This window comes from Schistocerca nitens, chromosome 5 (assembly GCF_023898315.1).
Source record: "Schistocerca nitens isolate TAMUIC-IGC-003100 chromosome 5, iqSchNite1.1, whole genome shotgun sequence".
Taxonomy (NCBI): Eukaryota; Metazoa; Arthropoda; class Insecta; order Orthoptera; family Acrididae; genus Schistocerca; species Schistocerca nitens.
In genome coordinates, this window is record NC_064618.1 from 506846196 (window position 1) to 506858742 (window position 12547).

The 12547-nt window shown below is 39.8% G+C and overlaps 2 protein-coding genes across 6 annotated transcripts in view; one reads left to right on the forward strand and one right to left on the reverse strand.

The window, feature by feature from the left end:
* LOC126260832 (vesicle transport protein USE1) overlaps positions 1-12547 on the reverse strand; it is a 135301-nt gene that overhangs the window by 67589 nt on the left and 55165 nt on the right. The gene's annotated exons all lie outside the window — the stretch shown is intronic.
* LOC126260830 (neuronal acetylcholine receptor subunit alpha-10-like) overlaps positions 1-12547 on the forward strand; it is a 63417-nt gene that overhangs the window by 13634 nt on the left and 37236 nt on the right. For both annotated transcript variants that reach the window (XM_049958219.1, XM_049958220.1), the window contains exon 5: positions 9405-9511. In XM_049958219.1, coding sequence (XP_049814176.1) covers positions 9405-9511 — 107 coding nt within the window. The remainder of the gene's footprint in view (positions 1-9404; positions 9512-12547) is intronic.

Genomic DNA, 12547 nt, shown 5'->3' on the forward strand with positions numbered 1-12547 from the left:
ATGGAATGCAACATTTCATACAGGAAACAACAGGTTGAAGGAAGTCAGAGATGACTGGAAGGCTGTAGGAATAAAAGAAAGGAATCTGCAGGCAATAGTACAGGACAGGGAGAAGTATAAAGGGTTGGTGGATGGTTACAGGTGGCTAGACAACAAAATCAAAGTTTCTTAACAGAAGAAGAAACAGAAGAAGCAAAAGAATGAAGAGCTATTGGGAAGAAAGAAGACTTGCAAAACAAGTCACACATGATCCTGAACAGTCTTAACAAAGCAGATGAAGAAGAAGAGATGGGTATTAACAAAGCAGAAGAAGAAGAAGAGAAGGAAATTAACAAAGCAGAAGAAGAAGAAGAAGAAGAAAATAAAACTACATCATCTGCAAAAAGTCTGACATTACTATTAATAAACAAGCTGAACAACAACAAGGATTCAAACACTTCCCTGGGGCACAACTGTAGTTACTTCTACATATGTCAGTGACTAACTATGCAAGATAACATGCTGTGTCTTTCCTACCACAAAATTCTCAAACCCGCCACAAATTTTAAGTGATACCTTATACCATTGTACTGTCATTAAAAAGCACTGGCGTGCTACAACTCTGAAAGTTTTTCAGAAGTCAAGAAATACTGCATCCACTTGTTTGCGTTGACCCAGGACTTTCAGAGTGTCATGTCAGATGAGTACAAGTTAGGTTTCTCATGACTGGTGTTTAAAATATATGATGGTTGGCATGGAGAAGGTCATTCTTTCCAAGTTACATCATTACATTTGAGCTCAGAAAATGTCCTAAGATCCCATAACAGATGGATGTCAAGGATACCGGATAGAAATTTTGTGGATCACTTCTGCTACCCTTCTTGTAGATAAGTGTGCCTGTGCTTTCTTTCAACCACTAAGCACAGTTTTTTGTTTGAGACATTCTTGTTATACTGTGGTTCAGAGAGTAGCTATCTCACCTGCAAATTCTGCACAGAATCTGCCTGGGATTCTAATGGACTGTAGGTCTTGTTCAATTTTAGTGTCAGCTGTTTTTCAATGCCACTGCCACTAATATCTATATCACGTATCTCTGCAGTGGTGTGCAAATTTAAATGGGACAGCACTCCTGGACAATCCTACAAATTGACATATGCTGGTAATCAGCAAGATTTGCCTTCTAGTGATGACATTCAAACATTTGATGGTCCTACTCACACCCAAGTCACCAAAATAGCATCAGTATTTTCACTTTAACAAATGCAAACACTTACACATTAGGGACCCATTGAATCCAGTCCTGAAATTTATGGATAAGATTGCTCTGATGGAGAATTTCTCAATAAATAAACCAGTAATCTCATGATAGCTTTTGCACTCTAAAACTAGTCTGTTGAGCTTATGAGCAACAGTATGTCATGAACCTGTATTGTGCCTCTCAAATGAAATAATGTCCCATCCACAGCACTATGCTGGGCTAAACTCTGTTTATCAGTATTACACCAAATGTATGATTTTCTAAAGATCAAACCTATCAAAAAATATTTTCATATCTGCAAGAATGATCAGTATCCATCCACTTTCTCCATTGTGTGTCATAGTCTCTTCGTTTGTATGAGCCTTTTTTACCCCAGGCTCTTACTCAATATGCAGTACATTATGCTGACATTTTATCGACATACCCCCAGCCACAACAGTGCTTTTGAGCTCCAGAGACAGGAAATTAAACCTGTAACACCACCTTAGGTTTCACCATCCAGAGGGTCTTAATTTACTGCAGTCTTTTAACTACTGATTTCTCTTTTTACACCCACAGCTTTATTTACTCCACTCTACTCTTTCTGTTAATGTCCCTCTCATTTTATTAGAGGCAGTATATGAGGCATAATGTAGAAGCAAAGTAATAAGCTTACATGGAATTTGATTTAATCTTCTTCAAAGTACTGTCGTTGGCTAGCAGTACACTTATTTCCATGTTGAACCCATGACTGGAAGCCAATGTTGGATCCATGACTGGAAGCCAATGTTGGATCCATGACTGGATGCATTTCTGGAAGGCTGCTTCTGGAAGGGCATTCAGCTGCTTTGTCATGGCCCTCTCAGTGTCAGGAATGGTGTTAAAACATTTCTTTTTAAGCACAGTTTTAATTTTTGGTCAGAGCCAGATGTTGCATGGTGCTACATCTGGTGCGAAACGCAGACAGGAACATTTTTTTCCAGCCAAAAGCTCACAAATCAGAAGTGAGGTGTGGTTCAAATGGCTCTGAGCACTATGAGACTTAACATCTGAGGTCATCAGTCCCCTAGAACTTAGAACTACTTAAACCAAACGAACCTAAGGACATCACACACATCCATGCCCGAGACAGGATTCGAACCTGCAACTGTAGCGGTTCCAGACTGAAGCGCCTAGAACTGCTCAGCCACAGCAGCCGGCTCTGAGATGTGGCATGGCACACTGTTGGGATGAAGAAGGAAGCTGTTAGCCCAGTTGTCTGGCCACTGTCATCATACATCGTTTTCCAAATGTTGCAGCATGCCTTTGTAAAATTCAGCTTTTACAGTTCTTCTCCTTGAACAAACTCTGATTGGGGTATACACTAGTTAGCTCTGAATTTTCATTTCAGTATCATAACCACAGGCCCAAGTTTCACCTCCAGTTACAATTGAGGACATGAAGTCCTGATCTCAATGAAGATGCTCATTCAACTCTATGCAAATTGATACAAAATTTTCCTTCTGCTCATTCTTCCTCATTTTCAAATTATCAGTTAAAAATGTTTTGCATGGACCTGTATGAGATGCTACGTTCTTTGCTAAGCCCTTGAATTGTTATTCAAATGTTTTAACAAACAATTCTTCTCACCTTTTGCATTTTTTCTGTTTTTTAGTTTAACAGACATCCCAAACATCGTTCGTTTTCTACCAACTCATTTCCACTTTTAAATTGCTCATGACAACTGTCTTCAGTGTTACAGAATTATTGCCATTGACCTATTTCAACATTTCATGAGTTTCTTTGGCAATTTTTTGCAACATGAAACAGGACTACTGAGCTGCACAATGCATGACACATGCAGTAAACACCACCTGACACACGCAGTAAACACCACCTCACCCTGGCGTCTCTGGACCCTGACTGACAAGTCAGAACGTATTCCAACCTGATGCTGGCTGTCTCAATGGATCAGGCTATTGGACAAATTACATCAAATGATTGTACTGTTGGCATTTTCAACATATTTTTTGATCACACTTCGTACAAGCTCATTTTGTCGGATATTAGAATCATTGTTTAGCATTAGGATTTCATTTTATTTTGCCACATAATCTGACAACAAATTTCAATTCAAAATTGTAAGTCTTAACAGAAAATTGTTTGTAGAGAAATTGACCAGAACATTTATGGAGACCGAAGAGCCAAAGTATTATTTTCCTCTCCACACGTAAAATGAATATTTCATTCACCATGTTTTACACTGATGCAACTTTACATTACTTGATGAAATCATTGAATAGAAACATAACCTGGAAAAGGAATAGATAAATAGGACAAGAGTGAATGAGACTTTTTAAAATGGATCACAAAATGAAGGTTAAACAAATTTTCACATCTTTCTCCTAATTTTCTTCAATCAGCAGCTTCTTCCCATTTCCTCCAGTTCAATAAATAATAAATTTTTTGTGTCCCTTACACTTGTCTTCATTTACTCTGTTTTTAAAATCTTCCTTTCCTTGAAACTATCTCCTTCTTAACTCAGTTTGTCCCTGAATATAAAAAAATACCCCAGTATTTTATACTAATGTGCAGTGTCTGTTCTCTTGGACATGTTAGAATCATTGTTTAGTATTAGGATTTCATTTTATTTTGCCACAGAATCTGATTAACAAATTTCAATTCAAAATCATATGTCTTAATAGAAATTTGTCTGTAGAAAAAATAATAGACACCATACAGAATCCACAGCTATTATATAGGGTGATTCAAAAAGAATACCACAACTTTAAAAATGTGTATTTAATGAAAGAAACATAATATAACCTTCTGTTATACATCATTACAAAGAGTATTTAAAAAGGTTTTTTTTCACTCAAAAACAAGTTCAGAGATGTTCAATATGGCCCCCTCCAGACACACGAGCAATATCAACCCGATACTCCAACTCGTTCCACACTCTCTGTAGCATATCAGGCGTAACAGTTTGGATAGCTGCTGTTATTTCTCGTTTCAAATCATCAATGGTGGCTGGGAGAGGTGGCCGAAACACCATATCCTTAACATACCCCCATAAGAAAAAATCGCAGGGGGTAAGATCAGGGCTTCTTGGAGGCCAGTGATGAAGTGCTCTGTCACAGGCTGCCCGGCGGCCGATCCATCGCCTCGGGTAGTTGACGTTCAGGTTTCATAACTAACCTTTTTCGTAGGACTCTCCATACAGTTGATTGTGGAATTTGCAGCTCTCTGCTAGCTCTGCGAGTCGATTTTCCTGGGCTGCGAACAAATGCTTGCTGGATGCGTGCTACATTTTCATCACTCGTTCTCGGCCGTTCAGAACTTTTCCCTTTGCACAAACACCCATTCTCTGTAAACTGTTTATACCAACGTTTAATACACCACCTATCAGGAGGTTTAACACCATACTTCGTTTGTAATGCACGCTGAACAACTGTCGTCGATTCACTTCTGCCGTACTCAATAACACAAAAAGCTTTCTGTTGAGCGGTCGCCATCTTAGCATCAACTGACGCTGACGCCTAGTCAACAGCGCCTCAAGCGAACAAATGTACAACTAAATGAAACTTTATAGCTCCCTTAATTCGCCGACAGATAGTGCTTAGCTCTGCCTTTTGTCGTTGCAGAGTTTTAAATTCCTAAAGTTGTGGTATTCTTTTTGAATCACCCTGTACATTATATGTAAACTGAAGGTGAGGAGGTGAATTCAAAATCTTACATCTTAATCGAAATTTGTCTGTAGGAAAAAGAACAGACACAATGCAGAATCCACAGCTATTATACATTATATGTAAACTTGAAGGTGAGGAGGTGAAGAAAGGAAAGGAAGGAAGGGATCACTGCTGTCAGTTGCATAGGGACATTGTGTGGGATCAGTGGCTACAAGTGAAAATGTGTGCCGGACCGAGATACAAACCTAGGATCTCATGCTTACCAGCCGGTCTGGTCTGGTAAACTCAGTGCCACCGAATCTGAGTGAGGCCCCGATGCAGCAGACAGCAGTGATTCCCTCCCTTTCTTCCCCTCTCCACTTTAAATTTACATGTAGGTATAACATCTGCGGATTCTATATAGTGTCTGTTCTTTTCATATGATCTGATTGACCTAGCTGGGCAATGAATCCACCTTCTTCAGTGCAGATGCACAAATATGTCCGACCTCCTTTGGGAATTTCAGAGAGCAAACATGGAGGAAATGGACAGGGGCTGTGGATAGGTGGCACTCCATAGTGATGGAGACCGATGTGTTCACCAGGAACATATTCTGTAATTTTTCTACTTTCTTTCACCTTGTTTATTTGGTACACTGGCACTGTTATGAAACTACTTCCGTCACTGCGGCACTGTACCAATGTCTAACCTGCTGCACCATGTAATACAAAAAAATGTAATCTGAAACTGAAAGTAGTTGTTGTCTTTAATCTGAAGCCTAGTTTTACGCAGCTCTCCATATCTGTCTGTCCTGTATACGCCGCATCATCTCTGCATAATTACTGCAAGCTACCACCTGAACCAGCTTACTATAGTTGAGTCTCTCTCTCCTCTCTCTCCAAATTGAATATTCTTGGCCCTTCATGATGAATCTTGTCAACCAACCTCTTCTTTTAATGAACCTGTGCCACAAATTTATTTTCTCCTGAAATCCACTCAGTGTCTCCTCACTGGTTATCTGACCTACCCATGTAACCTTCAGCATTCTTCTGTAGCACAGCTTTTCAAAAGCTTCTTTTTCTTCTTATATGACTTAATCATCATCTACATTTCACTCTTACATAAGGCTACAATAGAGACAAGTAGAAACGACTTCCTTATACTTCACTTTATATTTAATGTTAAAAGCTCTAAGTTTCTCAGAAACGCTTTTGGCAGTTTGCATTTTATATCCTTGCCACTTCAGCCTTAGTCAGTTATTTTGGTACTCAATAACAAAACTCACCATCTACTTTTAGCACTCATTTCCTAGTCTAACACACATGGAATCGCCTTATTTAATTTGACTACTCTCCATTACCCTTGTTTCACTTAATGTTCATATTATAACTTCTGTGCAATACACTATCCATTTTGATTAACTGACCTTCCAAGTCCTGTGTCTTCTCTGACAGAATAACAATGTCACCAGCAAATATTACAGGAGTTTTTATCTCTTTTCCCTGAACTTCAATTATCTCTGCTTCCTGTCACATTCTTTGGCTAAATACTCATAAAATTAGTGAGTCCTCCTCCCCCCACCCTTTAAAACTTTCATGCAGGAGTCTCAGTTTTACAACAATGCAAGAAAAGACAGATTGCTACTTACCATAAAGAAGGCTCGTCAAGTTGCAGACAGGTGTAATTAAAAGACACTCCATAAAGAGTTCAGCCACAACCTTCATCAGTAAAACACACACACACACACACACACACACACACACACACACCTACCTTTCACAACACACAAAAAGCAAGCACACGTCATGCACACACAACTACCAACTCCAGCATCTCGGGCTGGAATGCGGCTATCATGTGGTGGGATGCAAGCAGCAACCTGGAGGAGGTGGGAAAGTGGAAGAGGAAGGGGTGGGGATGGTGGAGAGTCAGTGAAGGAAATGGTTGGTGTCTTTGACGTGGGAGGCTAGATTACGGGCAATTGATTGGAGGTGTCAGGTCATTGAGGGCTGAAAATCTTTCAGTGGGGGCAGAACAACCAGCCACAATGGCGCGTCCAGGATTGTTGGGCTTGTGGATTTTGGGGAACATGTAGAAGGTACGTGTGCGGGATGACATAGTGGCAAGGAGCGAAATGGATTCAGGGGAGATTTCTGGAAAGTGCCTAAGGCTTAAGGCAGGGACTGGAGTTTGTGTTGGACTTCTGGGATGGGATCACTCTGGCAGAGTTTATAGGTGGGGGAGTCAGATAATTGGTAGAGGCATTCTGCCAGGTAGTCACAGCCATTCATAACAACAGTGGTGGAACCTTTGACTGAAGGTAGTGTGGTTAGGTCATGTTATGGCTGTTCTTTCTTCTACTTAAAGATTGGTGTTCTGAGGAAGTGACCTGGGGAAGGATGGAGGGGCTAAGTTGGAGGTAAGGAATTCCTGGAAGTGACCAGCAGGTGATTAGGTGGGATAAGGGGAGGGTGGGGGGGGAGGATCACGGTTGGATGGTGGTATGAACTGGAAGAGGCAGGGTTCACTGTTGGAATTAGGGTGGTTTTGGTTGGAGGGATTCTACAGTAACATAGTGTTCCCACATCCTCTACTCAACAATTTCCACCCTGTCTCTCCTATCATCTCCTCCCCATTCTCATTTCCCACCTTGTTTATTTGCAGCCCTCTTCCAATGATCTGCCCATCTCTCCCCACTCCTCTCCTTTTCCCCCCACCTCTCTGCCCCACAGCCTTCTGATACTGCCCCTGTTGGCAGTCTAGTCCTTGCACACTCCACCAGACAGAGTTCATCTCTCTCCCCACCCACACACTACTATCCCTTTCCCTTCCACTTTCCGATCCCCTCCAAATTGTTGCTTCCATCCCGTGTGCCAGTTGCATTCTGGCCCGAGATGCTAGAGTTGGCAGTCATTTGTGCATGGAGTGTGCTTGCTTTTGTGTGTGTGTGTGTGTGTGTGTGTGTGTGTATGTGGGTGGGTGCGTGCATGTGTGTGCCTGTTTTACACTAAGTAGCAATCTGTCTTTTCTTACATTGTTAATATTCCTAGCTGGAGTTTCCATTGTTTGACTGTCTCAGATTTATAGTACGTAAGTAGGGCCTAAGGCTAAGCTTGATCTTGATGGTTGTCTTGAATACCATTGGAGCCACTGGCTTCTTCTTCTAGCAGAAGGATTGGAGGGGAAGTATAAGGGCTGAAGGAAAAGGACTGGTGAGGTTTATGAAACGGGGAAAGTTTGGAAAAGTTGCCCTGGACCCTAGGTCAGGGAAGAATTATTGGACAGGATGAGATGGAAAGCTACTAGCTTACTGATTACTACTGAAACTCACCTAAAAATTAAAGTACTGCTATCCAAAACTGTACTGTGTTGAGATAGTATTATGAAGAAACAAATGAATCATCTTTCACTGAAAACTCAATTCCCTACAAGGGATAACTAAATTACACTCATCGCTAAAATAGTAACATTATTGGATGTGATAAATGTTCATAAATGCAGGTCATTAAAAACCCATTTGGAACACACACACAGGGTTGTACTAAAGCATAATCTGGCAGTGCGAGCATTCTTAGGATCCATCTTAAGGTCAGTCAGTACTAAAAGGATACTTTAGTTACATGTGTCACACTTTGCGAGCATCTTTTGTAGCTGGCATAGGATTTTCAACAGGAAAGAGCTGTGATATCACTTTCTGTCTGCTCAGTCTTTCTGTTAGTTATTTTCATCTGCAGAAGAAATCCAACTGCTTTCAGTAGCCTTACTCCTTTGATTTTAATGGAGGTAAGAACCTGTTTTGCTGGTGACAAGTTGAAAAGTTTTAAAATATTTTTAACCAAATTATATAACTGAATTCGACATTTTATCTCTCTCACGGAAAGATATAACTGCCATTTGGCTGTGTAATATGCTTTATTACACGACCCAGATTTCAGCTTTAGACAATTATCAAGTGTTACAAATGTCAAAAATAGTGTCAAAAATTGTCTGACTTTTTTGGAAAACAAGACATCATTAAAATATTTCTCTTCAGTTACATAAACCTGATGTTATTAAGTAAAAATGAGAACATTTTTGTGATACATTATGTTTATGTTAGTTGTTGCTTACATACAGTGAAACAAAGTCTGAAGCTGTAATTTGGTCATTCATTTTATTTCACAGCCTCATCATATACATAAGTTATTCAAATTGCCACCCATTTAACATATCACAGCAACGTTCTCCCTTCTACTTAAGAAATATTAGGTTTATATAACTGAAGATATATATTTTAACGATAACTTGAGTTCCACACAAGTCAGAAGGTTTTTCACATTTGTAACACTTGATAATGGCCTACCACTGAAATCTGGATTGTATAATAAAGTATATCATACAGTCAAATGGTGGATATATCTTTACATAGTTTTATATGACTGTGGCTCCACATCAAGGAAAACTTGTTTTACCTATAATTTGCTGTGATATGTTAATGAACATATAAAAATTGCTACTTTTATGTATGAATCTGTATTCTGTAAATTATCTGTCTGTTTCAGAAATGGAATGATGAGAAAATGAGATGGAATCCACTAGCGTACAACAATGTTTCACGGCTGTATTTCACAAATCGAGAAATATGGCAACCAGATATTATTCTTGTCAAGTAGGTCTACTTCTGTTAATCTCTGACATGTAAATCTTAATGATAAATATGATAATATTTTATCAAAAGATATTTTTATTTTTAAAATTATTAGCAGCATTCTTCATTTGGAGTACAAACCTAGAATGGTACTTTAGAAATTCTATCCATGTTTCTTCAATAGGCTCTTATGCTATGTGTCTTCCGTGACATTCAAAGTGTTAAAGCAGATAAGGAATTTCATGGCACAACCATATCTCACCAAATTCATTGTTCCCAAGATCACATGTTGTTCTGCACTACATACAGTAAATTCATTTATCAAAGGGAGCTTGACTATACAATCAGGGAAAATCAAAAAGCAGTGATGGCAGTCCACTTGCTTAGCCCACCTGCTGAGCTTATGAATATTTATGCTGTTCATTTAAAGTATTATACCAGACTGCCGGAAAAAAAGCCTATCTTTCATTCTAAGAAATATAAAATAATTGCAAATCTCTCTCTGGCAAACAACTCCTAAGGATGGCAATTTCATTCACACCATGACACTCTTGCTCACAGTCAGTTTGCCGAGATCAGTTTCATAGATGAACAACATTTTGAAGCACTGGACCCTCAATGTTTAATATACTGCTGGAAGCTCCACTCCCTGGAGCTGCTGGGTGTACATGTTTTAAATTAAATCTCAGCTTGTGATATCTCTTGATGAATTTTTCCTCTGACCATGTAAGTGTGACTTTGTTATTAGTATATTGGAGCTACAGAGCAGATGTTACCACAGTTTTCTTTGTGCCGCCCCCCCCCCCCCCCCTCCTCTTGCCAAATCCCTTTCAAGGTAAAAATGGTCTCCTCAGGGCAGTATGCAGTTCTAATTCATGTTAGAATCTGATCTTCAATTAGCTTTAAAATATGTTATGTTGATTAATTGGGTTTCTGCCAGTAATCGTGTCTTTCCTACAAGATATTTCAACTGTGTGACTCGCAGTCTTCTTCAGGTGCTGTCCGACACTGATTCCAGTGTGGAACGAGTCCGTTATTTATGTCTACATTGTGCTAGGCGTTCCGTCTCCGGTCCGCGCCGCACCTGGCGCTCTGTCTGCGGTGTGCGCCGACCAAAACGGTTGTAGCGTTTTCTTCTAGCCGTGGCTTTTCTGAACGCTGTGTGTATACTTTGTGGTTATCAGTATAGCTGAATTAAGTTCTGAATGGTGTCTCAAAGTGTGCTAGATGTTTTATCTTCCGACTGTCATCATTTGAGTTCTTCTGTGAATTAGGACGTTCTGTTACCATGGTGTGCCATGTTAGGCCTTCCATCCAAAGTTCTTGTCCCCCAGGAGTGGCTGCAGTGTTATTTTCAGCCTGATTGTGTTCAGATTGTCACTCAAGACTTGGAAGAATGTCCTCAGGTATTGTGTCTGTTGTCTGAGGTAGCATTTCACGTACATCCTTTGTTACATGTACTGGGCTGTTATCTCTAATTCCATCTTTATACTTGTGTCCCTTGGAGTCTGGATGTTGCCTATGTTGTGCCTTCAGAAGATCGAGGGCTTGGTTCCAAGCCAAGCTCAGCTGGAAACTGGTGTCCCAGCTAGAAGAAAACGCTACAGCTGTTGCTATTGGTCAGCCCACATGGCAGACAGAGCACCAGGCACAGTGAGTACTGCAGAGGGAATACCTAACACAATTTAGGCATAAATACTGGACTCGTTCCACACTGGGATCAGAATCGGACAGCACCTGAAGAAGACTGCGAGTCAAGCAGTTGAAATATCATGCAGGAAAGACGTGAATTACAGGCAGAAATCCAATTAATCAACATGACAACGCCTCGCCGGGAAAGCCTAAAGAATTAAATTAGTTTTAAAATAGTTGACAAAACAGATGGACAAGAAACATACCCCTGTTTCACATCCATATTGACTCAGATAGATATCCCACTATTGCTATTAAATATCACTTACGTTGACACTTAATCATGACATGGTTTCAGTACTGTCCTGAACTTGGATAGTCATGATGAGCAAGAACTTTCTACAGAATAGTGCTGCCAACAGAATCAAATGCCTTCACTTGTTCTGTGAAGGCCACATACAATGACGTGTTCCATTTGGAACATTTCTCTTGTAGTAGTCTGCATGTAAAGATAATGTCTTACGTGCCTCACTTTTGTTTCAGTTCATACAGATGGTTGGTCACAATATAATACTATTGAGAGTTGACTTCATAGTATCTGGGATATGACCTTCCCAGTAGTTTACAAGCTTGGGATTCACCATTAGTTCTCACAATCTGCTCTGTCCCTGCTTTTAAGTGCGACAACAAACAGAATTTTCATAGCCTAGTGGGATCTGTTCTTGATTATGAAATCACAGAGGTGATTGATTAGTATGTCATAATCTTACTTGTTAATTTCTGCAGGTATGTTTCCTGGATCAGCTGCTTCATGTGCCATGATATGAGTAATGGCTATCTTAACTTCGGTTAATTTTACGTGTAAATGAATTTCTTCCTTTAAGAACACCTGCGTGATAGAGCTAAATATAATCTCACTAACTTCCCAAACATTTTATAGTAAATGCTTTTTCCTGTAACTGTTAATAGTCTTTTTCCATAAGAAGCTGAGTTCTGCCCTTAGAGCTAAGAGGAGTTACTCTGTGAATGAGGGTTCATAAACAGTATTAATTGCCTTAAACTTACTGTGAGCAGCATAAGTGATGGCAAAGGGCTGCATTTCCCCCAGCTCAAATTTTCACCAATATTTTCTGGTGATATTAGAAAGTATCTTTTGCATTTCAACCTACTGATTTTGCTTACCATCATTTCTAGTTTTCCTTGTGCTTCAGTTTTATTTTTATCCTTTCTGTCTCTATTTCCTTTATCTCCTCTTCCTGCGTGCAGGAAAAATATTCTCTCTCTCTCTCTCTCTCTCTCTCTCTCTCTCTCTCTCTCTCTCTCTCTTGCTATACGTAGTCCACGATCCACATACTCCTCCACAGCTGACTGTTTTCGAGAATTAATGGTCTATAACTTAACTAAAAAACTTAACTTTACTAAAAA